General features: G+C 42.4%; 1 protein-coding gene across 2 annotated transcripts; it reads right to left on the reverse strand.

Annotated features, from left to right (window-relative positions):
• Positions 1-4,346: 4,346 nt before the first annotated feature.
• Positions 4,347-25,347, reverse strand: olfm1b (olfactomedin 1b). 2 transcript variants are annotated; one of them, XM_086301251.1, is made up of 6 exons: positions 24,834-25,347; positions 18,238-18,387; positions 17,438-17,593; positions 15,438-15,657; positions 8,743-8,849; positions 4,347-6,522 (listed from the first exon to the last, which is right to left on the reverse strand). In XM_086301251.1, exons 1-6 carry the CDS (start codon positions 24,897-24,899, stop codon positions 5,848-5,850), a joined length of 1,374 nt encoding a protein of 457 aa, XP_086157377.1. In that variant the 5' UTR covers positions 24,900-25,347; the 3' UTR covers positions 4,347-5,847. The 2 variants fall into 2 exon arrangements, with proteins under 2 accessions (XP_086157377.1, XP_086157376.1); XM_086301250.1 differs by lacking the exon at positions 24,834-25,347 and adding an exon at positions 19,801-24,401.
• Between the last annotated feature and the right edge of the window lie 1,055 nt (positions 25,348-26,402).

Below are 26,402 nucleotides of genomic sequence, written 5' to 3' on the forward strand. Positions count from 1 at the left end.
TCTTTGCTGAGAATCCTTAAATACTTTTTTATAATCCAATAGCTCTGTAAAACTAGGTCTGCAGATATGTCTGACCTTTTCTTTCCAAGTCCAGTTCTTTACACCGACATTCACATGCAGGTTGTGACATGCAGTTATTGCTTCCAACAGCTGGATCTCTACAAAAGGCTATTTCTGTTGTAGACAGTTTAATCTTACATGACCTGGCACAATATACCATCCAAGATGTTTATTCAATACAGTTGCCATTTGGGGTGCAATGTCATTTCAAAGATAAAAGCAAAAAGGAGTCCCTTTGAGCTGTGATGAGGATTATAAAACTCTTCCTAGGATGTGAAAAAGTGCCATTTTTGCACAGGGTCTCTTTTGCATGTGTGACGTGACATACCGGGTTACAGAAATGATGAGATGGGCTTCTCACATATGGATTCATAACAGACCTAAATGGCATTACATTTAACTTTTACTTGCTATTTCCAGTGTGTAAACCTAACTTTAAAAACCCTAAATATTTTACTGTTTTAACCAAACCAAGAAGTTTGTTGGTGCCTAAACTTAACCTGTGAGCGAAGGTGAAGCAGTATTTGACAGTCTGCTGTGAGAACATGGTGAGATTATCCTTATTGAGGTAAATCAACTTATTTTTGTAATATCACACAGTAACAGGCCGGTGTGTGTGTATGACTGTAACACTGAGAGGTGCAGGTGACATCCGTTCAAGATCTTTTTTCTGTATAAATATGTCAGCTGATGAATGAGTCACTAGTGGTGACCAGTGTTGGTCAAGTTACTTGAAAAAAGTAATCAGTAACTAATTACTGATTACTTCCCCAAAAAAGTAATCCCGTTACTTTACTGATTACTTATTTTCAAAAGTAATTAATTACTTAGTTACTTAGTTACTTTTTAAAAACACGATTTACAACCTGAATAGGTGATAGAGCGATAGACCTTTCAGCCCAATTCTACTTTTTCTGCATAATCCATCATACAAAATGTAATCAAATGGAAAAGTCTCTTTTTAAAACTTGTTTTATTAGTTTTAAGCTTTTAACTTTATGCATCAAGCAAAAATTAAATTATATGCACCATTCTCTGACTTGAAGAAATTAGTTTAACATTTAAACCTATTTTCTGCACATTCCAGCACATAAAATAAAATATTTTTTGTTTTTACACTCAGTCTTTCAAATAGATGCAAGTAAAACACAGCAGAAAATAAATAAAATCAAAGACTAGCGGTCCTGTTGCTCTATTTTCCCCTTTATAGCAGGAGTGGCGTAGGCGGAGGTGTGCTCTGGTGCAGGTGTGCCGCAACGGTCAGTTGAAGAATCCGCGCGTTTCTCTGTGAATTTCCCATTACGTCGCAGCGCACTCGGTGCTTGTTTAGGGGGGGGTTTCGGTGTGAAAAGAAGTTTTCTTCCCACGCACAACGGACGCTAATGTTTTTGTCACTTTTTATGGAATCAAACTCAAAGTAAGGTCAGTACTTCCACGCTTTAAACGCTGCACGCTCATACTCTCTCCCGCACTCGATATATGATCCATTGTTGATCTGCACACAGCTGTTGTCACGAACGTCGCACTCGCTTACGTCACTGTCCTGAGACATTCTCGCAAAAAAATCACGGTTTTAGTAATCTAATTACCGTTTTTGCAATAGTAATCCCTTACTTTACTCGTTACTTGAAAAAAGTAATCAGATTACAGTAACGCGTTACATGTAATGTAAAATGTAAAAACGCGTTACTGCCCATCTCTGGTGGTGACGCATGGATTAAGCGTATTCAGTGATGTGCTTCCACTTCCAAATTATCATCTTTATAAATAAGTTTATAGAATGTTTTCAATAGTTTTTAATCAGTATTCTCAGTTTACAAAGCTGCGTCATTCAGAGGCCGTAGAGACAAAGGCCTCAGAGTCAGTGGCAAGGGTAAATTATGTAAAGCTGTACAAGCGTTACAACCTGTCAGAGATGTTTGTGCCACAAAACCAAGTTATTGCAGTGCTCTGCGTTTTTTTGGGGTTTTTTTTGCAAGCCTCCTGTTGGCACGCACAGACTATCTTTCTATCACTGATAAGTGGTTTTGTCCTTGGGGAATAAAACACCTTACAGCCGGCCTAAGCAAGGTCAAACCTCTCACTGTGTCCATCCCTTAGTCCCAAAAGTGCTGCTGCAGTGGTCATGCCATTTAGAGGGCAAGGTATGCAAAAGATAATTAGCCAAGTGCACCTTATGATGTCTCGTGTAAACAATACATTGCGGTAAAAGTCACCAAATAGAAATGTATTTCATTTACACTGGTGTGGAAATGAAAAGACAGAGCAAATATGCAAAATGATGAAATTGAAGGCAACTGTCAAGTTCACAGGCGTGTGTTCTGTTGTTGCTGGTGGGGAACTGGGACTATGTGCAGTACAGCGATGTCTCTTGACACACCAATTGCTGTTTAAAGATGCAAATATATTCATCTCCTGAGTGACAGTTCTTCGTGTCAAACACTGCAAGACCTTCCGCTGAGCATGTTTCTTTTTCTGCCTTTTTTTCTTCTCCCTCTGTCTCCCAAATCCTATCTCTAACTCTTTCAGGGGAACAAAGCAGCTTGTGTTGGCCAAGCACTCGGAGTGAAAATAGAAGCAATCATTTATTCATTGATTGAAACATCAGAGGACTAAGAGGCAGTGGGAGAGTGGGAGCAACAAAGAGCGGGAAAAAGACAGAATGGTTGAAGGACAAGAAGTAAAAAGGAGGATGGGAGTAGTGGTAAGTGAAATTGAGTGGAGATCAAAGAAGGGGAGAAAATTCTTAGCGAACATAAAGTGGACAGTGTTGTTTGAAAAAGAAGACATTCCAACAAATAAAGGAAATGTCAAGTGAAGAAAAACAAAACACAGATGATTGTTATTGGAGCTGACAGTAACTTGTAATTTAAAGGAAATGCATCATTGACAGTGCCTGTCGATGCTACGGCGTGCCTCCCGTCTTGGATGAAGATGATCAATTAATCAAGAGTGAAACTTGCTTTGCTGGGAGCATTCGGGTATATTAACATAATTAACAATAACCACCCCAAGGTCAAACTGTTTAAAAACCAAGGGCTACATCAGATAGCATGTTAACTGTTGAAGCCTGAACAAGTAGGACTTGTTTGGAAGGCCTCTTCTCTGTATAATGGACACAGCAGCGCAGTTCAAGTTTGGTTAAAACCGAACCTCTGAAGCACTGTGGTGGAGTGATGATGGTTTGCACTTGTTTTACAGTGACAGGACTTGAACACCTTGCAATTGTTGAGCCAACTATGAATTTGTCTGTATACCAAAGTATTCTAGAGTCAAATATAAGGGCATGTGTCCAACAGCTAAAGCTTTGAAATCATCATGCAGCAGGATAATAAATCCAAAGCACAGCAGCAAATCTACAATAGAATGACAACAGAAATACTGTGGATGAACATTCAGAGAGCCATGCATAAATGAATGCCCACAAACCCTAATGAAGTGAAGCATTTAGTTATTCACATGACTCCAAGTGACAATCAAGCTAAACATGGCTGACAATAGTTAATAGTCAAGTTGTTTAGCAGCAACAATACACTTGGGTGTATTTAATTTAGCAACCATAAGTTTTATTGCTTGCAAATACCACATTTCATTTGAAAGAGCAAGATTATGTTTTTTTGTGTGTGTGTGGTTTATTTAGGAGCCTCACTTTGCAATTTCTAAACACGCACCAGGGTCCGTAAATGCTCTTTTTCCACAATCCAAGTAAAGCGGGATTGTGTAATCTATGTAATCTTAATGAAGTAAAACCTTCAAGGCAGGAAATAAGAGCATTAGCTGTGATGTAAAAGTTATATCCATGTGAACCATCACAGGCTTAAGCACCTTTAAGACATGCACTCTTTTCCATTAATTTGATGGCATTTGAACATGCCAGCTTCATGTCTGAATGAGCACTCTGGTCTCTTTGCTGTAGTATTTGCCTCAGTCGTGTTACTAGAGTTGGACTTCACCCAACGCTGGATTCCTGCAGCAACATTAACAGGCACATAAAGACCCTCCATAGCGTTTGTGAATCTTTTTGAGTTGCCCAGTTCACTTGAGAACACAATAAAACAGTAATAGCATGTCAATAATTACATTTCATGTCACTGCTTTGTATGCTAATTTCCAGAAAGGCTGAAACATTTTCCCCTCTTTTAGTAATTTTGTTATTTTTAAAGGTCAGATCTAAACTATTTTGAAACAGACTGATGAAACCAGCGATTATGTATTCTACGTCTAATAGGGACTTAACTGTACTGATACACAGCACCTTGTAGCGTTTAAAGGCAGCAATCCGAGCGTCAGATTTCTCTATTTTATTGACACGAATCATTAACTATCTCATCTCAGATACAACACATGTCCAGCAAAGCGCAAAAAGAGTGAAAAGCTTTTGTCCTCAGCAAGAGTATACATTTAAACAGCATTATCTTTCACTAGCAGTGGGGGGATACATGACATGAGACAGGATTTATCCTGTAAAAAAACCCAAAAAACCCTCTCCCGACTACATGAGGTGGATTGAAAATAGAAGGGCCTGGTTTCCAGTATACAATACTAGATACATTCTGTTGTTTCTTTTTTTCTTTTACTTCAGAGAGATGTGAGCTAGATAGATTCCTCCTACGCAGTCCAAATAAACAAATAGAGAGGCAAAACTGGTGGCAACAGTTACAGAGATACAAAAACGTTAAAAAAAAAACATTATTGCAAAGAAATTGAAATAAACAGAACGAGAACAAAATCGAAGGAAGCAGGAAAAAGGTAAATATCTCTGCAAACCCCCAAATCCCAAAGGCATACTACCTTGTTCCCCCACCCACCCTACCGCCCACCTTTTTTAATAGTATCATACAGCAAAAAAGACATTCAGAAGACCGGAGTGATAGAAAACACTCATGCAAAGAAAGCCTTTTTCACACATAGTCACCAACACAGGGAAATCATCTTAAACAACAGCGCTGTCAACAGTCAGTGCCTTCAGGTCTTTTAGTGGATGTTGTTATTGATGTTTTCTGTTTCTCTACAGACTTCTGATTTGCTACGGTACTTAATAAAAAGAATATGACACACAGCATCCATTAGGCTATCAAGTCTTCTGACTAGAGTGACCTCCCGTTTTTTTTTTTTTTTTAACGTTATGTCCATGGGACACGGGGATCCAACAGTTTATTATAACAGTCTTCGTTTCAGGACCCCCAATGACCGAAAGAAAAGTTCAGCCGGGAGGATTTCTGCAGAAGAACTGGAGCCACAGGAATGAGCTTAGGTTGATATTCCATGATATAAAAAAAAGGCGTGTGTTTTTTTTTGTTTTGATTTTTTTTTTTTTTGGCATCTGTTCTTATTCTTTTAAATCTGATGTATTTATATCTACTTTTACAGTCATTTTCTATACGGCAAACAATTAAAGAGTTTCATTCCAAAATAAAAGACCCTTTAACAAAATTATGGCAGCTATTAAAATAAAGTCTACTAAGACTAAGAAGTCATGTTACGACCTTTTATTTACAAAAATGTTTTGCTTTTGACGCAATCATCTGTGATAATAACAGATACGGCTTCTTTTTCTTGTTTGTGATTTATCACATTTTGGAATGAAACCCTTCAGTTTTAGATATTTTTTCATATGCACATTCACTCTACTTTGCATTCACTGTTGATACAGTCTTTCAGAAATTCTTTGATATCATAAATAGAATGGTCTTGCCATAGAGTCTCTTGGAGCAGATATATTTTTGTATATAGTGAGATTTCCTTTACAGACAATATGCATTTATGGTGTTCGATCCATGTTCATGGTTACAGTTCCTCTGAGCGGATGACATGGAAAAGTGTGACGTTGTAGAGAACCTGGTGACCATTGTTCCAAGCGTAGAGTGCACGGTCACGTGGGTTATAGTCCAACATGGAGATATGTGAGTACTTATTCTGGAAGGCAATGTCGATGTACTCGTAAGTAGAGGAGTTGGTGGAGTAGGCATAGTAGACTTTGGTGCCTCCCGAGTAGCCATTGGTCACATACAACGTGCCACAGATCATGAAAGACTCGCCGGCACTCCGTTTGGGGTGGTTGGTGGTCCAGCTCTTGATGATCTGCAACGTGTTGGGGTTCAGCTTGCTGATAACAATATTCCCGGCATTCTGATTGGTGGCATAGACAGCCCACAGTCCTCCCTCGTCCACCATGAGGTCAATGTCAGAATGCCCTCCCCAGGCATAGTGATACGCATTATTGAAGCCTGCGTAGTCAAGCTGCCGGGACTTGCTGATGGAGGAGGTGCGGAAGTCAAACTTGATGATGACGTGGCTCTGGAATTTGTTGAAGTAGATGGAGCCATTGTAGACTACCTGACCTGTTCCTGACCACGGGTGGGGGAGCCGGTGGGACGTGAAGTTGTCTGCCGTCATGAAGTCATGCATAGACTTGTACTCCCGCACGAAGCGGTTGTTATGGTAGCCATCCATGTACCAGACCTAAGCATCAAGACGAGAGAGAGAGAGAATTAAAAACGCAGCAGTACTTCAAAGCTAGAAATGCCTATCATCATCCTTCCTGCGTGCCTTTGTGAATTCGAGAATCGAGCATGCACATCACACGCGGAATAAATCAAATCACATCGTCAACAAGCATCCCAATTAAGTTAGTGCTGAGACTTCCTCGAGGAGCAGGCGAAGCTGAAATCCATCTACTTCTGAATGCAAACAGTCAGGATGACAGCCGCAGGGTGGCATGCACCGGCCCCACAGGGATAATGCCCATCATTCCAGATAAAAGGCCTGTCTCAGCTGCTATGACCCAGCTTCCTGCTGGCCCCTGTGGAGGTGGGCAGAGAGCTCTCATTCCAGAGCCACTGGAGACTCAAATACTTCCTTGGTCACAGTGGGACTGATAAACCTAAAGACTTCCTCTACCTGGTTATATCTGCTGTCACAATTAACTTAAAAATGATTCACATCAAGAAAGAAGGACTCCACGGGGCTAAAAAAAAAAAGTACTAAGGAAAGGTAAGAAAACCTTAAGATGAAAAGAATTGGGGCAGGCCTGTCTGCTTCCATCAATTAAAATCAATTTTTCTTCTCTGCCCTTTGACAGCGAGGAACATCTTTCATGGGTTCTGTTCAAAATGTATTAGTTTCAACCAAAGGAAGTTGCCGTAAGTCTGCTAAAAAATAATCGTAGTCAGCAGTAAGTTTCAACCTTGCTGGTAAAGACGTTTGTACCATAAAAATTCTGTGGCCTGTGTTGTCAGAACCGTTAGCCATCAGAAACTGTAACTGTACAGATGCACAGCCGTGTGCAGCTGAAGTTTTTACTCCCTCTGCTCGTGTGCGTTCCATCTCTTATTGATGCGTCTAATAAAGCGGGAGCAGAAAGGGCGTCTTCATGCTGAGCAGACGAATAAACTCTCTTTATTTCCAGCTTCTTGTCAACCAAGCAGCTTCCTGTTCAAATCATATAGATTTATACTTGGTATTTATTTTTAATGTGTTTTAGTAGTGAAGGCAGGCCTATTTATTGAGCAGGAAGATGCACTTTGCAAAGGGAAATCAGATGCAATCGACTGCTAAAGTAATAGAGACCAGGAAACAAACCACACATTTCAAATAATGCAGAAATGGAACTACTTACTTATAAATCACATTAGCTCAAGTTGACATACTGATATTACTATTTTGTTTTATTAACAATAAAAAATCCCAGTAATGTTCAGATTAGTATCAAGACATCACAGCCCACGACTAAAAAATGATTCTCCTGTAATCAAATTAAATTTTGATGTATTTTATTTGGAAGTACAATGTTACTATATTTACATGCAACTATCTACATGCAACTATCACACTAGAATAAGGAGGTTAACAGGTCAGGATTTTACAAAAATAGTACATAAAACTAATTTATTATACAGGAAAATAAAATATTTAATTATTTTAAAGGAAATGAGAAATAATTACATGCAAGTACACTTTAAGTAGTGCCTAAATTATGAGTTTTTTACAGGAAAAGAGACACAAATTGTGCTGAAAGTCATTTTAATACTGTGTAAGTAATTTCCCATGAAAGGTTGCCAAGTTTAACGCACTCCAAAATATGGCCCATGCCCTGAAAAGTGCAGTGTACTTCCAATGTAAGGTCGGGAATTATATATATATTTTTAAATTTTATTGTTCAGAAAAATTGCCATGAAATTATGATGTCCTTACAGTTACTTACATAATAAATTGTGTTGTAACATTGCTTAAGCATTACTTAAATTTATTTAGTGTATAATTACTTCATTGTATCCTGTGAAAACCTGGGTTGCTACCTCCTTATTCTAGTGTACCTATTAAGTATCTGTGGGTAAATATGATATGAATATCAATATCCATTTAATTACAGTAGATTTATGCCTTTAAGGGCTGTAATACAAAGTGTTATCAGATTTTTTTCTGGATGGTAATCTGAACAATACTGGGCTTTTTAGTGTTGGCCAGACAAAAGTAGCAGCAGCTGGATTATAAAGTGTTACTAGAAATCTGAAAATAGCCTTGAGAAACTAGAGCCAGTGGTTTCTTTATCTACTAAAGAAGGAAAAAATAAGAAGTGACTTGACAGTTAATGGACTTGTCTTCCTAAATAACACCTGAGCAGATATTAGGTAAGTGCAGTTTTGATACCCAGCCCACACTGTGTGACTGTGTGCCACATACCCGAGTATCTCCTTCAGGAGCCAGAGGGTCAGTCATCCAGGAGCCAAACCTGGATCCGGACGTCTTGATGGTGATGGGGTCACTGATGCCTGTCAGTTTGCCGCATGCTGCAAGGAAAAAGCGAGATAGGAAATACCCACAGCAACGCCTGTTTACACATTTAGACCGAATCACAATTTCTTGCACGGGATTCATGTCATTTGCTTTGAATCCTGATGAATTTGCCTAAAGGATAAACGAGTCAAAGTCCAGCTTGTTGCTACGCCTTTCTCTTTGCGTGATGTACTGCACAAGTGGTGCTTATTATTCAGTTCACACATGCTAATGCCTGTTTTACTTTCTCCATGTGGATGTGTGAAAAAGTGAGAGAAGGATAGGATAGGAAAGGGAGAGCCTCTGTGTATTCTGTTCCTGCGTGCTACTTGTAGCTGCTGTAGTGTTAATTAGTGCTGATTGAGGTGTTAAAGAATTTGACAAAACTAACACCGGGCTCTGTGTCCCTCTTGACTGAGAGTCAGTTAGACTAGCGTACCCCTTCTAATGAACACAGGCAGGAATGAGAGACATGATTTTACTAAACAGAAGCTCTCGCAGTGCATCTCTTCATTTAAGCTGCTTTCACACAATAGTTTATAAAGACAAGAGTCAATGAGATGGTCTTGACAAGTTAATTTCATCACATCCCAAGTTCATTTGAACAGCAGGATGCAACGACGCCTTTTGTTACAACTCCATCATCTGTCATGCGCTTCATTGCTGTGAAATGTCATTTTTACTCTGCAGTCAGACGGCATCGATTTCATTTGTGTTTCCTCTGCTTATCTTTCTCCCTCGGTTACCTGCTTCCCTCTATCTCATTTCTATCACCCACATAAAGAAACTTGTGGTTTTGTGTTAGAGTGTTTGTGCGTCTCTGTGTGCAGCATATGTCGTGCCTGTGAGAATGCGTCGGCATCGCACCTCAGCGGCGGCTGAGAGACAAACACATGGTCACATGAGCAGCATTTACTATTTCCAGTGGGGGCTTGAGTCCCATTACGTAACCCTCAGTGGGATTAGAGACTGCATTAATACATTGGCCATTGATTTATTTATTTCTTTTCTCTAATCATGCTTCTGTCTTTAAATGACACTACTATTGCAGTCTGCTGGACGGCCAGCTGATGGATCTGGATTCTGGAGTTGTGCACAAGGTCTAATCCCCTTTTGGCCTGAATATGCCTGGACTGAAGTACAAGGGAAATCAAATAGAAAACCTAATGGAAACTGGAGCTGATATAACAACAAAGCCCGCCATCAGCCCCAGAAACTTAATTCTGTTCATCTGGATGTAACGTTTTCAGTGGGAGAAACATTTCTTCAGTCTGAGTTGACTGAAGGATTCCCCAACCTTATAAACAGTACATTTGCATAACGACTGACACTAGCACCATAGATTAACAGCCCTTAACCCAAAATGTGACGATTTAGAATTTCTACTAGAGGTACCTACATGAACAGGCTGCCTCTTAAAGTCTGAATATTTACAGTTATCTTGTTATTCAAATATATTTTTAGCAATCAGACCCCTACAAGGGTCACTTACTGCCATTATATTCAAAGGGCAGAAATCAAATATTTGGATCAATAATACGATTTGTAAATCGGTCACAACTTTAAATGAAGGGTCTATAGAATAGAAAAAAACAGGAGTGTCAGAGGTAGATTAAGCTGTTCTATCGTAGCAAAGATAGGAAGCAAAATGGATCAGGGGAAGCCTTGAAGGGAGAGTATGTGAAGAATGTTCTGGAGGTAAAGAGAGAGTCATACAGGATCATGGTTTGAAGCTGGAAATCAAAGAGGCGATGTTGAATGTTGTCAGAGAAAAAGGAGAAAGAGAAATGCTGAAGTTGGATGAAGCTGTAAAGGGTAGGGATGGGTATCGTTTAGGTTTTATCCGATACCAGTACCAAACCGGTACTTTTGAAACGGTGCCGGTGCTTAAACGGTGCTCAAACCGGTGCTCGAACCGGTGCTTAAAGAATGAAGAACACAAAATTGGTCCAAAAACCTCTCATGTTCAGCTGTTTTTTTTGTAAAAAGATAACAATGTTAGCCTTTTCTGCAGCTATAGGGCATATATGGCATCACTCTGGGCTGGAAGCAGTGCTTAAACAATGGAAAAAACACAAACTTTGTCCAAAAACCTCTCATATTTAGCTGTTTTCCACTTTTTCTTTGGTCGTTTTAGCCTTTTTGGCCAGGGTGAAGGGAGCATCTGCCATCAAACAAGAAGACAGCCGCATGTAACTACGACGGTGTTTGCTAGTTCACCTTATGTGCATTAATGTAATAACGTGGTTAGCCTACTCAACGTAAATTACACACGGACAACATTAAGCTACTCACACAGAGAAGAACAGCTGCTGCTGCCATCATCATCCGTCATCATTTCTGCTACACTGGCAGGGCTAGGGGCCAGGACTCTCCTCTTCGGGTTTTTGGGGGATGTTGCTAACTCCGGGTCCGATTACAGGCACCACACCCACAGTAGATGTGCTCGGTGTGAGGTCTCGCAGCAAGCTATCAAATACGGTGCATTTCTCGGCTTTTAACAAAATGCTATATGTCGCCAGGTGTTTCATCGGATTTGAGGTGTTACCTCCTTTGCACAGTATCACAGTATCACCTTAAAGCACTTGATGCAGGGTGCTGAGTTTGCATCTTTTGCTGTGAAGTACAGCCAGACTTTTGACCGCTTCGCCTTGGGCATTTTTAATCTGTAGCTCTGCTCTAAAAGAAAGTACGTACCTGGGCCCGCCTACTACGCTTGCAAAGGTAAAATGATTGGCTAGAATCCAAAGTGTATGACATTTCAGGAAAAATAAGCACCGAAATAAAGCACTGAAATGTGCGCTGCTTTTCGGTCTGGTTACTACCGTTTATGTGAGAACCGGTGCCATAATGGCACCGGATACCGGTACCCATCCCTAGTAAAGGGTGTTCCCGGGGGGGAGAGAGAGGGGTGACAGGAGTAGACTTCAATGGGCATGTAGGTGAAGGGAACAGTGATAAGGAGATCTTGGGTAGATATGGTCTTAGACAGATGGTAGTGGATTTTGCAAAAAAGGCTGCAGTGAACATGTACTTCAACAAGAGGGAGGCGCACGGTCACATAGGAATGGAGGAAGGTACACACACATGAACTATCTTACACAGAAGGTACAATCTGAAAGAGAAAGAGGAAATGACTGAAGGTAGAGATAATGATGAAGAAGGAAGAATGTTGTGCAGAATTCAGGGAGGAGATGTAAATGAGGCTGGACACTAAAGAAGAGGAAAATGACTTATATGGTTTGGCAAGGTAGAGAGACTGCAGTGGAAAGGATGTGCAAATAGAAATATTTAACCATAGATGCTTAGAGGTGTATAATCAATTGTGTAGTGATAAGTTGTGTGATCTTTAACAGGCTACAGAGGCTTGGTGTGCATTCCACACCTACATCCTGGGAGCATGAGAGAGGTCATACCTTCTCTTATTGTTTTATGGTAGGATTAACGTAGTTACGTCTGTTTTAGTCTAAGTGCTTTTTGTGTATAAATGAACTGCTGGACTTCCTTACTGTGTTATCTAGGATGAGGGGGGGTCTACCCTCTTCCTGACCAAGGATGTTTGCTTGTGTGCTTTTATGACCCTTTGATCAGCAGTACCCCCCCCCCCCCCCCCCCCCCCCACACACACACACACACACACACACACAGGCAAGGTACTCTTTGTGTGTATGTAGACGTCACATGTTAATGAACCTATGCATATTCATGTAACCTCAATAAAAGGACAGTGGTACGGGAGAACGGACGAGAGCAACTGGGGTCAAGTGGAGGAACGGCACTCTGTCCGGTCTCTCCCGTGCACGAGTAACATGAAGAACTTTGCCTATTTGTGTCTTGCTTAGCAGTGTAATTATATTGTCTTCAACGTTCCAGCGGATGGGTTCAAGCTACAAACCTATCAGTTGGGGTGATTAAGGATAGAAATGGAAATGCATAAATGAGCAAAGTGAGCTGAGAGAGAAAGGGGTGGATGGATGAGGAAAGATGGTTATTGCTTAGTAAGGAGGAAAAGAGGCCCGATGTGAAGAGTGACATACCTATGAAGGTGTGGAGATGTCTAGGAGAGAAGGCAGTGGACCTTTTAACCAGATAAATATAAGTGCATGAGAGGATGTCTGAGAAATGAAGAAGAAATGTACTGATGCAAGGAGGAAACAAGGAAGACCTCAGAACAGGCTGATGGATGTAGTGAAGGAGGACACGCCGAGGGTTGGTATGACACAGGTGGATGTTATATGGGTATAGTATGTAAAGAAATTCTTTCGTACACATGTTTAGCAGGTATGGTAAATGGTAAATGGCCTGTATTTATATAGCGCTTTACTAGTCCCTAAGGACCCCAAAGCGCTTTACACATCCAGTCATCCACCCATTCACACACACATTCACACACTGGTGATGGCAAGCTACATTGTAGCCACAGCCACCCTGGGGCGCACTGACAGAGGCGAGGCTGCCGGACACTGGCGCCACCGGGCCCTCTGAAGGTATGGCTAAATCATAACACATAACATCTTCCTCCAGGTGTCATAAAGAAGTTATCTTGTTTCACAAGTCTATGAGTTCATTTAGGCTACCTAGCTGTAATAGGCTAATAACATTGTTTTATATATATAGTCAGTTAGCTACGCTGGTCGTAATAATTTTAACCACTAATTAGCTATCCACTTAGTCTTAATGTGTGGAGAGGGAAAGAAGCCCCCACCGCTCTAAATTACAAAAAGATTTCATTTAAGAATTAGTCTTAAGAAAAGGAGGAGGGTTAATTAAGGAAAAGAGAGAAGGTGATTTTGGTGAGCTGTTTAAAATGACAGAAATAGTCTAATTTAGTTCTTTACAGCCAGAATATAAAGGGAAACCAGTGGCAGCAGAGCAGGTAGCAGAGGGCTTGATGTGCCGGAGTGACCTTCCTGCTTCATTCATCAGCATTTCAGTGTGAAAAGACTGGATTTGCCTGAAGCTCTCAGTGCCTCCACAGTGCTGGGGCACAACACAAGGTGATTTATTTATTTGATTATTGCCCAGCAAGCTGGCATGTCCTCTTGATCGATGGCCATTGTGTCCCAGCAGCCGTTGGGCTGTTACTTTCTCCGGCACAAAACAGCTTGAAGGACAGCTCTGCGGGGACCCTAGTTACTCTCTTTCACTTTTCCCACTCGCCTTCACTTTATCACTCTTTCTCTCTGTCTCCTTCTCAATACCACCTTGTATTAGAGTCTCCTGTCTGTTAAAAACTTTGCTCTATTTTTTTTCCTCTCAATGTTATTATTCAGATGCAAATGCTGCGAGTGACCTTCGCAAGCTTAATCTAAGTAATGCAAGTGTACCGGACTGTATTTGGTTGCACTACGCATGAGTGCGTCTGCAATCGTGTGAAGATGAAAGGAATAGCCACCCTCTGTTCTGCCTGAGCCAGTCTCTCGCTGGGTGACCTCACCTTTATCTCATCTGATCTTGCGCACGCACACACACACTTAGTCACTCCCGCTGGTCCCTACTCTCCTATCTTTGGCAGCCTGACCATAGATGTGTGAGGGGTGGCATGTTAATTGAACTGGGAGTGAAAACACAGAAAAGACTCCAGGCTGGTGGGTAGTGGAAGCAGATGTGGCTAGGAAAAAAAGAGCAGTGTATGCTGAGATAAAGAATGGCACGAGAAACAACTGGTGATGAGAGCTTAGGTGTGTGTTTTTGTAGTCTGTTTGTTCACTCTTAATCCCTTTAGAGCATCTTGACTGTCTTTTTTTTCTTTTCTTTTCTTCGCCAGTATAACCAAAAGCTTTTCTTTCTTTCTGTCATCTTCCGCTGCGCATAATTTGAAACAGGGACACAATATACCCGCGATGTGCCGCGTGCAAGTGTCCCTGCTCTCGTAATATATCTTAGTCAGTGTAGTGTGGGTGTGCATCTATTAGCACTGTGGGATGTGACAGAGGTGTGAAAAGATTCAGACAGGGGCTAAAAGCAAAAAGATAGGATGTGATGAGAAATCGCAGACTAAAAGATGAAGAAGCTCGGTAGCTCTCGTCATCCTCAACCATCCCTGGGTGCGTGCAGGTTGCAGGTTGGTGCTGTGTCTAATTATGTATTTTTTTTAGCATCCTATTTGATTTGATCATCCAATTAAAAAAGATTGCAGTGTCCCAAACAAACAGTTAAAAGGTAGGTGTGTTGAAAAGAAGGAATCCAAAATTTCAGGAACCCAGAACCCATTCAGGGGTTGTTTCTTTGCAGAAAGGGTGAATAGGATTTATAGACAGTACTAAAAGCAGAGAACATGCATAGTCATGTTGTGGACTTCCTTATTGGATTACTTTCAGTTTTCAAGTGTAGACCCAAGATAAAGCCTTTAAAAAAGACCAGCACGTACAGATGAGAACCGTAAGATACACTGTTGTTTTAATACCGCTGAATTATGAATTTTAGTGGTAGATCGTTATAGCCACGTGTGATGTTCTTATCATGTGTTCTGTATTGTGCCAGTATGCCTGAGGATCTCTTTCTAGCCATTCAACGTACTCATGTATGTCAGTGGGCTTGTTTGTGCATGCATGTGTTTGAAGCAAAGTGTGTGCCAACAGCCAATAACTGTCTGTGCCTACCTAATTTTTGCATGCATGCTCGGAGTCTCTCCTCAAGATTTGACACTCTGTTGTGGAGCTCCTCGTAGTCATAGGCCCCCATCTCCTCCTGAAGTTCGCTTAGAACTGACGTCAGATTCTGGACCTCCTCCTTAAACTGCAATACCAATTTGGCATCGGCTTTGTACTCCTCCAACACTGGTATCAACGGTCTAAGCTCCTCCATTTTCGCTTTTATGGCCTGAAAGGGTTAGAATAAGCTCGGTTGAGTGTCATGCGTGGCAAAAAGGAGAGCCCGCTGTCCATAAAAGAAAAGAAAAGAAGGGGAAAATAAACCAAAACACCTGTCTGAACCTGACTACTCTAACTCTATCCTGCCTCTTCTCTCATCTCGCGACACCCGCCCCCTGCTTTTGCGTGTTCCGTGTCCTGTGTTCTGTGCGCGTGAGCTGCGGTGTTCTGTTTGTGCAGGTGTGTGTCTGAGCGGACAAACCCAGAAAATACTCTCCACCCGCTGTGACGAGCAGAGCAGGTGGCTCCGTCCCGGAAAGTGACCAGCCGATAAAAAGCAAGCCCTCGGTACACCGACAACAATTGGGAAAGCTCTTTATTGGTCATCATCGTTTAAAATGCAACATCGTATTAAGGGTTACATGCTTTTACATGTCACACACAACAAAGTGTCTCGAATTGTACGTCTATAGTTTTTACGTAAAGATTTGTTGAATAACCAAATATGCATTGACAAAAGCCAAAGGAAAATAAAATGAAAAACAGCAATTAATAATAATAATAATAATAATTATGTATTTACGTTTTAAAAAAGCTTTTAGATGGAAAACTTTGACAGCAGTAACATGCAGGAAGAGATCAGTGGTGGGTTGGTTTGGGAGAAGGGTGGGGTTTCTTAGTCTTAATGGTGCTAAAGGTAAATTAACTGTTTGACGCCCAAATGCTCTCAGTACTGTGGCCCAGTTCAGGGGAATCTGGAATTGACCTGCCTCTTCTTCACCTGTGGCTCTCTTTACATGTCTTAAAGTTAGCCCTGCAAGCAAGAAAATGACAAACTGTTGACAGGGGCTAGAGCTTGCTAACCTATCTAACAGACACACAGACAAACACACTTAGTATATGCACTTAAGACATGTTACAGAAAAAAAAACTGCACACATGCACTGAAAGGCGCTGGCAGCACGGGACTGCTGAGCATGCATGATTGACAGGATTGCAGCAGTGCAGGTGGTGATGGTATGAACAGCTGTAGGAACACAGGCACGCTTGAATTAGTCTCAGTAACTGCAAACAGGGCTGGGTGTTAACCATACTCCATAATCAGAGGTGGCACTGAATTTTTTGTGACCTTTTTTTAAAAATGTAGACCTGTTATCACTTATGTGTTGCTCAATAGATGAGCAAGCACATGGCAAAAGCAGGAAGAAAAAACTCCCTTTTAACAGGAAGAAACCTCCGACAGATCCGGGCTCAGGGAGGGACAGCCATCTGCTGAGACCGGTTGGGGGTTGAGGGGAGGAAGACAGGACATAAAGACACGATAAATCCCTAAAGCTCTAGTAAAATCTAGTAAAAACTTGCATCAAACACTCCTCTACCCTGTTTGCAAAAAAGGTTCATTAACATGTGGACACGAAACCCTAAAGAAAATCTCCTTGGAGGGTTTAGTGTATACTAGATGTTGTCAAGGAGGTTTGTCCCAGTGTGCAGAGATCTTTGTGCCCATTGTTCACAGTGACTGTAATTCATGTAAGATATCTTCTTAAATCTCCTCCAAGCCCAGATTCTCTATTTAACGTGATTTTTTTAAATGAATTATGGCATTTTGTGTATCGATTTATTTTGCCTCTTTAATTATCCATGCAGATTTCTTGGGATGCAATATGGTGATTTAGGCAATTCTGAGTTCTCTCCACAGTGGAAACACTCACACACGAAATGGGTAAGCTAAAGAAGCAGCTATGAAGGAATGGCGCTTGGATCGATGGCTCGAGAAGTGGATCTTTTACCTTGTATTGCTTGGCGATGTTCTGCTTATGGTTCTCCTCCACCTGCCTAAACTTGGTCTCCAGACCACGAAGCTGAACTTCCATCTTCTCTACATACTGCAGGTCCCTCTGGGTGCGCTGGTCCAGCACCTGGATGGACTGGGTCATGTTCTGGACCTGTACGAATGAGCAAGAGTGGTTGAAGAAAAAATCTCAGTCTGCATTGTAATTAGAATAGGAGACGCAGAGAAAAGGCAACAGACTTTACAATATGGCTTGGCGTTCGTCTCGTAGTGATTCACAAACTCTGACATCAGGCCAACTAGTCAGGGGCCTCAGACACATGGCGCAAGTGTAGGATTCATACTGTTCAGACATTTGTTTTCTCCAGATCTGATGTGGTCCAGAAACATGGCTCATCTTTTATTCATTAGGAGGAATCTGCTGTTGTCAGTAACTGTAACTGTAGTGCTGCTGCTACAGTATATGAATGAGCAACTTAACCTGCAGGGTTCTATGAATGTGCTTCTGTAAAATGGGGGAAGCTCCCAGTGTATGGGCACTCAGCTGAGTGCATCATTAGATATCATCTACTTACAAATAAGCTGCCTCCTGTGATGCCTTGGGTTTTCGTGAGCTCATTAGAGCATGACTTCTATTCTTGTCCAGCAGGCAAAAGACCACAAACATGAGCATATATATGTGTGTGTGTTTCTATGCATGTCTTTGTGCGTGACAAAAGGTCAGAGGAAGTAACAGTGGGTCCCCTGGGTCACACTGTATGACTTTTGATGGCTGGGGAGGAGTTAGGTGATAATTACCTTCTCCAGCAGCTGCCTCAGTTGTTTGGTACGGGCATCTCGTGAGCACATGGACTGCTGGGGTGCCACCACAGTGCAGACACACCTTCCCTCGCTATCCTGGGCTGAACTGTACACCTGCCACGACTCCTCTGGGTTTGCTGGCAACACCTGAAAACAAAGGCATAGATAAGGGGAGGGGAAACAATAAAAAGACAACAGGGTAATGTTTCTTTTTTTTGGGGGGGGCGGGGGGGGGGGGGGTTGCCACGCAACAACCTCCTCGTGTTTATCGCTTTATTATATTTATAACCATCAGGACGCCACAAACCTTTAGGCTCCACCCATTTTCGCCACTATCACCTGTGTGTTCTAAAGCAGCCAATCGTTGACAGCAGAAGCCTGTCCCGTCATTCAGGGTTGGGTGTGTGTGAAACCTCAGAGTATAATGTATGACGTCAAGAACATGCCCCCCCCCCCCCCCCCCCCCCCCTTCGCTGTACCTCCTCCCACCCCAATGGATAACACTAGTTATTAACCTGCTGACGGGACGACGGTGAGGATGGAGGGGTGACTTTGACAAAGCCATTCATCACTGCATCAGCGAGAAAAGGAAACAAAAAAAAAAGATCACTGGAGAGACCTGCTGATTAGTGAGAAGGAGCGACTTCGCGTGAAAACCAAAACGGAGCAATCAGCCACTGTCAGTCTGTCAGTCAGCTGCAGTTTTCTAGCAAAGGATGCGCTGACAAAGAGAACCACCAGCAAGCACCCATCTTTGTAGTATTCAGTGTAGTGATCAGCACTGTTACACAGCTCCCTGTAAGAAAACAACTAATTGTTAACTAAACCCCGAAACGTGTGATATGTGCAAAAAAAGAGCCATTAAAACAAAAATGATTACAAAAAATATGACATTCAAGATTAAACTCTGTTTCCCGAGTTTAGTGAATTTAATATTTACACAGAACAGCCTTCAGCGTTCATTGCTCTAAATATCGCTGCAAATCATCCACTTATAATATTACCCTGGCACAAACACAGCTCTGAGAGTGCCAGGAAGCCTGACAGGGAAACGCTTCATTCTGACTCTCATTGACACACACACACACACACACACACACACACACACACACACACACTGAAGGATATAAAGAAAGAATGAAGACTCCTGCTGTTACAGAGCGAATATATAAGACTCCTTTGAAATGTTTTTCCCCCACGCCATTCATTTTGCAACACCGCGTCTCTTCACATTTGCATCCACATCAAAACTACCAAATGATAACTTTTCATTAGTGGGGGATGCTCATATCAGCAGTAGCAGAGGCAACTGGAGCAACATCAAACGCAAGAAGGAACGAATGTATTACGCTCTCTCCAAGTCTTTTTTTTTTCTTACTCTTGCAGGCGCGTGAATTTCTGCTCTAAATTATAAACCAAAGGCACCCACGAGAGTAGCTCTGTGACTATATCTGGACTGGATTTTAATTGGAAATGTATTTCTTAATTGTTATTAGGATTTATTTTAATTTTTGTTCCTTTTTTTTAAGCCAGCCACTGGCAGTAAACAGTGAAACTCACTCCTGTGCTCCGGTCTGGGTACCCTCCCTGCGCCGCCGTGAGCCTGGTGGTGTTGAGCCCCACCAAAGAGGGGAGGGTCTGCGACATCCAGTTGGTAATCATCGCCATGGTGCTCAGCACGACGCCGATCTTCAGCAAAGGCACCGACATCTTTTGCGCTCTGCTATTGACTTTTTCTTCTTCTTCTTCTTTTCAATTTAAGTCGCCTTCATTCTACAGACTCCAGGGAGAAACGAGAGAGGCGAGTCGCGGTGCCCAGAGCATCTTCGTGTTTCACCCGGGACTCCGGCTCGGCTGTTCTTTTTTTGGACATTTCCACGGAAGCTCCGGCGGCAGAGCGAGACTTGGTGGGTCGGGACGGAGAGCAAAACTGCACGGCGCGATCCGGTGCACGGATAAAGTAAGAGGAGGGGGGCTAAAACCCGAGAGCAGCAGCTGGAGACGTTCTCTGGATAGCTCCTCTGCCCGCGTTGTCCCGCACACTGCCGCCTCTCCGGTTCGCCGTTACTATTTCGTTCACGCCCGACGGTCCGCCTCCTGCCTTGCTGCGCTCTGTGATTAAGTGCCACTGACTACACACACAGGCGGCTCCAAATGGATGTGAAGAGGAAGGAGGAGGTACTACGGATCTATCTATATCACCAGACGCAATGATGTCAGCCAGGTTGGGTCCGTTCGTGGTAATATCTGGGATTGCGCCTGAAGTCGCTCATAGTTGGGTCGACACTAACTTGTCCCCTGAGGGAATGGCAATGAGCAGTGCGACCGAGGTCGGCCCACAATGATGCTGCGGGATTATTTATAGCAGCAAGCAATGACATTTCTTTCTCCACAGCCCACCCATCAAAAAAGGAGGATTAAAGGCACTTGGACACAGGCGCAAACATCATCGCGTCCTGCATGGTAACCATTGTTAACTAAAACAACCGCTGCAGCAGTAGTCGAGTGTGTGACACACACACACACACACACACACACACACACACACACAAATGTAGGGTGTCGCACTGCAATGGCAGTGATGTGGTAGGGCTCGGAATATGTTTTATTGATGGGATACTGGAGGCTTCAGCCCAAAACAAAGGATGAGCCTTTGATTCGTGGAACTCTGGCGCCACCGTGCAACAGATTCTGGCATTGCTGGGAAAAATGATAATAATTAAAAAAAATTAACAATAATACTAATACTAAATGTTTGAAATGCAAGAAAGAAAGAAAAAAAGACACGTTTACAGGAAAGCGGTTGATTACTACAAAAAAAACATACTTAGTGTTTTTATTTTTTTCCTCATCTATTGATTATTTTAGGTCTTCAAATATTTTAGGCGTGTTTTCAAAGCCAGTTTGATTTTGTCATCTTCAGCAGGTGTGTTTTATTTTATCAGCTGGCTATAGCTGCTCAGATAATACCAGGAAACGTCCAGAGCCTGAGTCTAGACCAGCAGATCTATGGGGCACTGCTCCAGCCTATGGGCTAAATTGTAGTACTGCATGATACATGAGGTCCCCCAGAATAGCAAAGAGAGGTTTGGGCTATTTCTGTCAGCTCCATAATGCATTTCACTGGTGAACTGAAAAGCTGAGAGGAAAGTCTGCACCTATGTGTTCCTCTTACTCTCTGTCTGTTTCGCTCTCTGGCTGCTCTTAATCTCTCAACACTTCTCCCTGACCTTTGAGGTGAGAACTCAAAAAGAGGCGGCTTCAACGTGTTGCAGGGATCAGCTTCACTCGGGTCCTCACCCTGTGTGTTGCCGTGCAGTTCAGCAAAGCACAGCAGGGGGTCTCTAACAGCAAAGCTTTGTAAAGCATGGATTTATTCAGGTTTCAGGCTTCACCGTTGTGGATTCCACATCATTCCAAAGCTAGTGACCCCCACATTTAGTAGGGCCAGTTATTTAATATAAAATGATCGACACTGAAGCAAGAGGAAGGCCACAAGTGCTCTTTTAAACTCACCGATCAGTCGTTGACCTGCCAGAAAGCCAGACAAATCAAAATCTTTTATTAGAACTCCTCAGTAGCCAATCAGTGTTTTACACATGCCTACAAGACCTCAAGTGGATGGATGCACTGGAAGCATTTGCACAGTTTTAGTTATACAAGTTAATGCAATAACCCTACACAAATACAAATTTGATGGAGAGGTGTTGCTCAAATTATACAATCCTTTTTATTTTTTTTAAGAATGTGGTTTGTGTTTTGTGGGTTTGCCTTCATTAATGTCAGTTTGCAATACAAGATGTGTAGCTATACCAGGGCAAATAAAGAAGCGCATCCAACCACAACAAAAATTACCAAACTGGAGACCAAGAAGTTACCAGAAAACATTTAAAAGCTGAGCATTAGCACAAAAGGTGGTCTCCCACGACCACAGGCTGCTGTAGTTTGTAGTGAGCTGATGTTTATATTGCATGCCTACAGCAGGATAACCACTCTGTCACATTCAGTATCCAGTTTAATAAAGCGGAGAAGAGAAAAATTCACATTTCCAGCCTGCATGTGCACTACAAAATGCACCGTACCTCCACCTACTCTTCTTCTGCTCTCACTCTCTCCCCTTTGCTTCATCGCTCAGCCAGCCATACTGAATAATAAATAGCTTCAACCCCGCCTGCCAATCACACCACGCATATTGCAATTCAGCTCAACTCCATCTCTGCGTTCTCACATAAAATCTGATTGATTTCTCTTTCTTTCTTTTTCATACATTAAAAATCCTTAACGGTTTCAAACGGTTTCTTTTGTTGGAGCTTTTTTTGTTGTTGTTTAAAGGGGAAGACATATTGGCAGCTTTCCACTTAAATGAGAAAGAATAGCTGCGTTATTTTGTGTCAGAGTGGTTGTAAGAGTGCGCGACATGTGTTGATAGTCTTTTTTTGTAGGATGATCATTGGATGAGGACTGACTGTTATAACTGCTTCATCTATCCTTCAGGATGTGGGTTTGCAGCTCGGGGTTGAGCCACTAGGTGAGGAACAGATGCCATTCTGGCTGCTTACTATTCTGCTCTATGTGAAGGCTAGTCAGTCGCCAAATCCTTCAGCAGAGTGGAGGATAGAAGGTGAATGAACGTGGGCAGATTTAAAAGAGAGAGGTCGTCGCTAATCAGGCATCCCCCCGCTACTTTGAAGAGATGTAAAGAAAAGAGCTGTGGCCGCCCTACGCTGTCTCAAACTGCGTGAGAAGCAAGGTGGTTAATGTGGCCATTATGAGGGCGGCATTGTTCAGCATCACAGGTTGAGGGCGGGCTGCTTGGGTGTTTTTTTTTCCTTTTTTCTTCTTCTGATGAGTAATCTGGCAGTGAAAAGCTCTCTATCTTTTAGAGTTTAGATCCACCTCTCACTGGATATATTTTGGCCTTCAAACCGGGAGGCAATGTGGAGAGGCCCGGCTGTCCAACAGCAAAAAATGCACTGCAGGTTTCCAAAGCAGGAGTAGAAATAGGGCCTGTCAGTGTATTTTGTCTTTTTGGGCTTCTGGAAGGGAGCTGACAGGTATTTCTACAGGCTAATATGGACTTACCTTTGAACAGATGACACACACTTCTCAGTCCATCGTGGAAAAACTGTCACTGTAACTTGGGGCCGCGCATCGCCACGTGGGACTTGAAGAGAATGTCATGAAAATCGCCATGTTTTTCCACTCCGCTCCCACTTGATGGCTTTCATCAAACTGTCCAAACTGACCCCGATGTGTCAGCGTTTCTGTTGCACTCTGCAGCTGAGCTGTAACGTCCGGTCCCATATTTCAAACTTGTTGCCTCAGTACAGAAAAAAAGACTAAATGTACACCAGTACGAACTCTGTGTAAGGTTAGAGCTTTGATCAAATTACAAATCAAATACCAGCTAAATGTCAAAACCAGGCTTATGTTCTCTGAATTAAAAAAGAAAAAAAAAGTTCGCCTCACAGCTCGCTGACATTTCTCATAAAATTGTGGAAATCAATTGCTGGCATATTTCTGTCAAAGTGGTATAACGCCAATATTGTTCTAACACGTTGTTGCCAGGGCCAGCGGGGCTTGCAGCAACCTACTTCTAGCACATTGTATTGAGTCTGTCGCTTGGATTATATCACAGACACATGTTTACTGATAGTACCTCAGTGTCACTCTGTCACTTTTATTTGTTTTCTGTGGCCTCTAATTAGCAGCCGCAATTGAATTCACACAACAGAGAATTCCATGAAGTATCACTTTGTGCTGGCGCAAAGACAACTAAATGCACAAATTCTCCACGGCACGGCCCTGAAATAAATAAACCCACTTCCTCACTCTCTCCCCAACCACCAAAGCCTGTTGTTTGTGATCATTTACAAAGCAAGCAATTTACTGCAACAGTATCTGCTTTATGCATTTCTACAAATGGTGTTTAAGCACACCATGAAGTAATTCATAGTTCCAGTAAAGAATCCCACATCTGCACTTTAGTGATGGGCAGTGTTTGAAAACTACTGAGCTGAGTGGCTTGACATTGCTGGACTCAAGTGTTCGTTTCTCTTCACAAAGGCACCAGCAAGTCACACTGTGGTCACGGAGCATGCTCAGAACACCTTCTATGAGACTCTGCATTTGGTTGTGGAGCCCCTCTTTTAAAAGCATCCTCCAACAATGGCCTCCCCCCACCACCACACACACGCACATACATAATGCTACAGGCAACCCTTTTCTATCGTACTAGGATGGTGCTGCAGCTGATTAATCGGACCAGTTGATGATGAGGAAACTGACCGACCGTGCAGTCCTCTCCCTCTATCTGGCCCGTTTGTCAGAGGCACTGAGCGGGGGGCTCTCCTGGACCTGTCCGCGCCCCGTCAACCACAATGTATTCACATCGTGTAATCCCGCCCGTTAATCTGTTTAAGCTGGGGTAGGTTGTAGAGGGCTAATTCACCCGACTCTTTCATGCTAGGTAAAGCGGGTAATCTCTTACTGGATCTGGAGCCAATTAACCGCTACTTCGACCTTTTTAAAAAAAAAAACAAAAAAAAACCAAAAGGTGGAAAAATGGCGTTAAAAATTAAAAATCAACCTACTTGGGTGAGTTCTGTGCCCATGAAGATGAGGAGAATCAGAGTCAGGAGCTTGCTCGCAGGCTGCATCTCTTGCCTCCGGTGTGAGTAGACCAGCGGTCTCACATGCAGATCCAGTCCCTTTGCGTCCCCCCGCACAGCAGTCCTTTCCGCTCGGCTCTCTTCTCGCTCTGCAGGTCGCCCGATTCTTTCCTCTCTTTTTTATTATTCTTATTCTTGTTATTGTTATCGCGGTTGTTATTTTTTTATTCCTTAGCAGCCCGGCGGCAGACAGCAACAAATCTGTTTGACGGAATCGTCTCTGTGCATATTCATTTCATATCTGGAGCCTATCTTCGGTGCCTCTCCCTTTCGGTCGTGGCCGCACTTATTTATCGCTGCGACGGACTGTGGTGAACATTGGGCTGAAGGCGCGCGAACAGTTTCGGATACACACGCTATAAACCTTCACTCTGATATCGCCAAAAGTTTACCTCCCCGCCTCAAGCTTGCCGTATAAGCTCTCGATGACAAAAAAAAAAAAAAAAAAAAAAAAAAGGGGAAAAAAAAGCAGTGACGGCGCTGTTCATGGTCCTGAAAGCGGAAGCTGCATCGCCGAGAGAGGGAGATTTAAATTGGCAAGCGAGCACAAGGGTGGAAGGCTTTCCAAGATCATTTGCTGCCAGAAAATCCATCACAGTAAAGAATTGAGATTTATTCTTTGCTGACTTTAATGCCAATCACAACCACTAATAGATTCGAGTAAGTAATTTCACAATAAAGCACAGCTTTGACTGTCTGAATATAGGCCAAGTTACATAATAGGAATGTATAGGCACAGGCTAACGCATTCAGTATTCCCCTGTGGATTGTTCTTTCCTGACACTGTAGCTATTTGTGTATTGTGTAGGCTTAACAAAGAACAAAATGAACAATGCTAATAATTTAAAAGTCACATATGAAAACAACTTGAGGAAACAGAATATGAAAACTGGGGTGTGGATGGATCTAGCAAATAGGTTCGACCCTGCATCTGTTTCTATACATTCACATACCCTAGACCTACTAGTCTTAATATCCAAACAAACGTGCATATCCTTTAAATTGTAAACAGATACATGAGGGGAAAGAAAACCAACCTAAATCCATATTTTCTCAAATACATCCTCCATATTCCTTAATTTGTGTTTGTTTGTTTTAAGTATAACTTATTTTTCTTGTATCTTCACCCCCAACCGGTCGCAGCAGATGGCTGCCCCTCCCTGAGCCTATTTCTGCCGGAGGTTTCTTCCTGTTAAAAGGGAGTTTTTCTTTATCATTGTCGCCAAACTGCTTGCTCTTGGCACCCTTTTGTATATTTGCTTCAATGCGGAATAAATTCAGAATAAATCTTTCTCATCTCATCTAAGCCTAGTGGCAGGTCATTCCACAATAATATGTTCCACCTTTAAACTTAGCTCTTCTGCAAAAAGAAAGACTTCTAACCAACAATGCTCCTCCCTGAGCCTGGTTCTGCTGGAGGTTTCTTTCTGTTATGAGGGAGTTTTTCCCTTCCCACTGTCACTACATATCTACCAAAAGTGGTCTTCTCAT

This window comes from Aulonocara sp. 'chitande type north' Nkhata Bay, linkage group LG7 (genome assembly GCF_057382095.1).
Source record: "Aulonocara sp. 'chitande type north' Nkhata Bay isolate Kocher_YH1m ecotype deep benthic linkage group LG7, A_spYH_male_GT1.1, whole genome shotgun sequence".
In the NCBI taxonomy this organism is placed as follows: Eukaryota; Metazoa; Chordata; class Actinopteri; order Cichliformes; family Cichlidae; genus Aulonocara; species Aulonocara sp. 'chitande type north' Nkhata Bay.

What these genes read in the sequence shown, in the direction of transcription:
- olfm1b (XM_086301250.1), bottom strand. Translation starts at nt 19,950, where the DNA reads ATGTCGGTGCCTTTGCTGAAGATCGGCGTCGTGCTGAGCACCATGGCG. An exon ending in AGCATGCATGCAAAAATTAG is followed by an intron (nt 8,850 to 15,437) that starts GTAGGCACAGAC and finishes TTTTCCTTGCAG; the next exon opens with CATGCGGCAAACTGACAGGC. An exon ending in CTCCTGAAGGAGATACTCGG is followed by an intron (nt 6,523 to 8,742) that starts GTATGTGGCACA and finishes CTTGATGCTTAG; the next exon opens with GTCTGGTACATGGATGGCTA.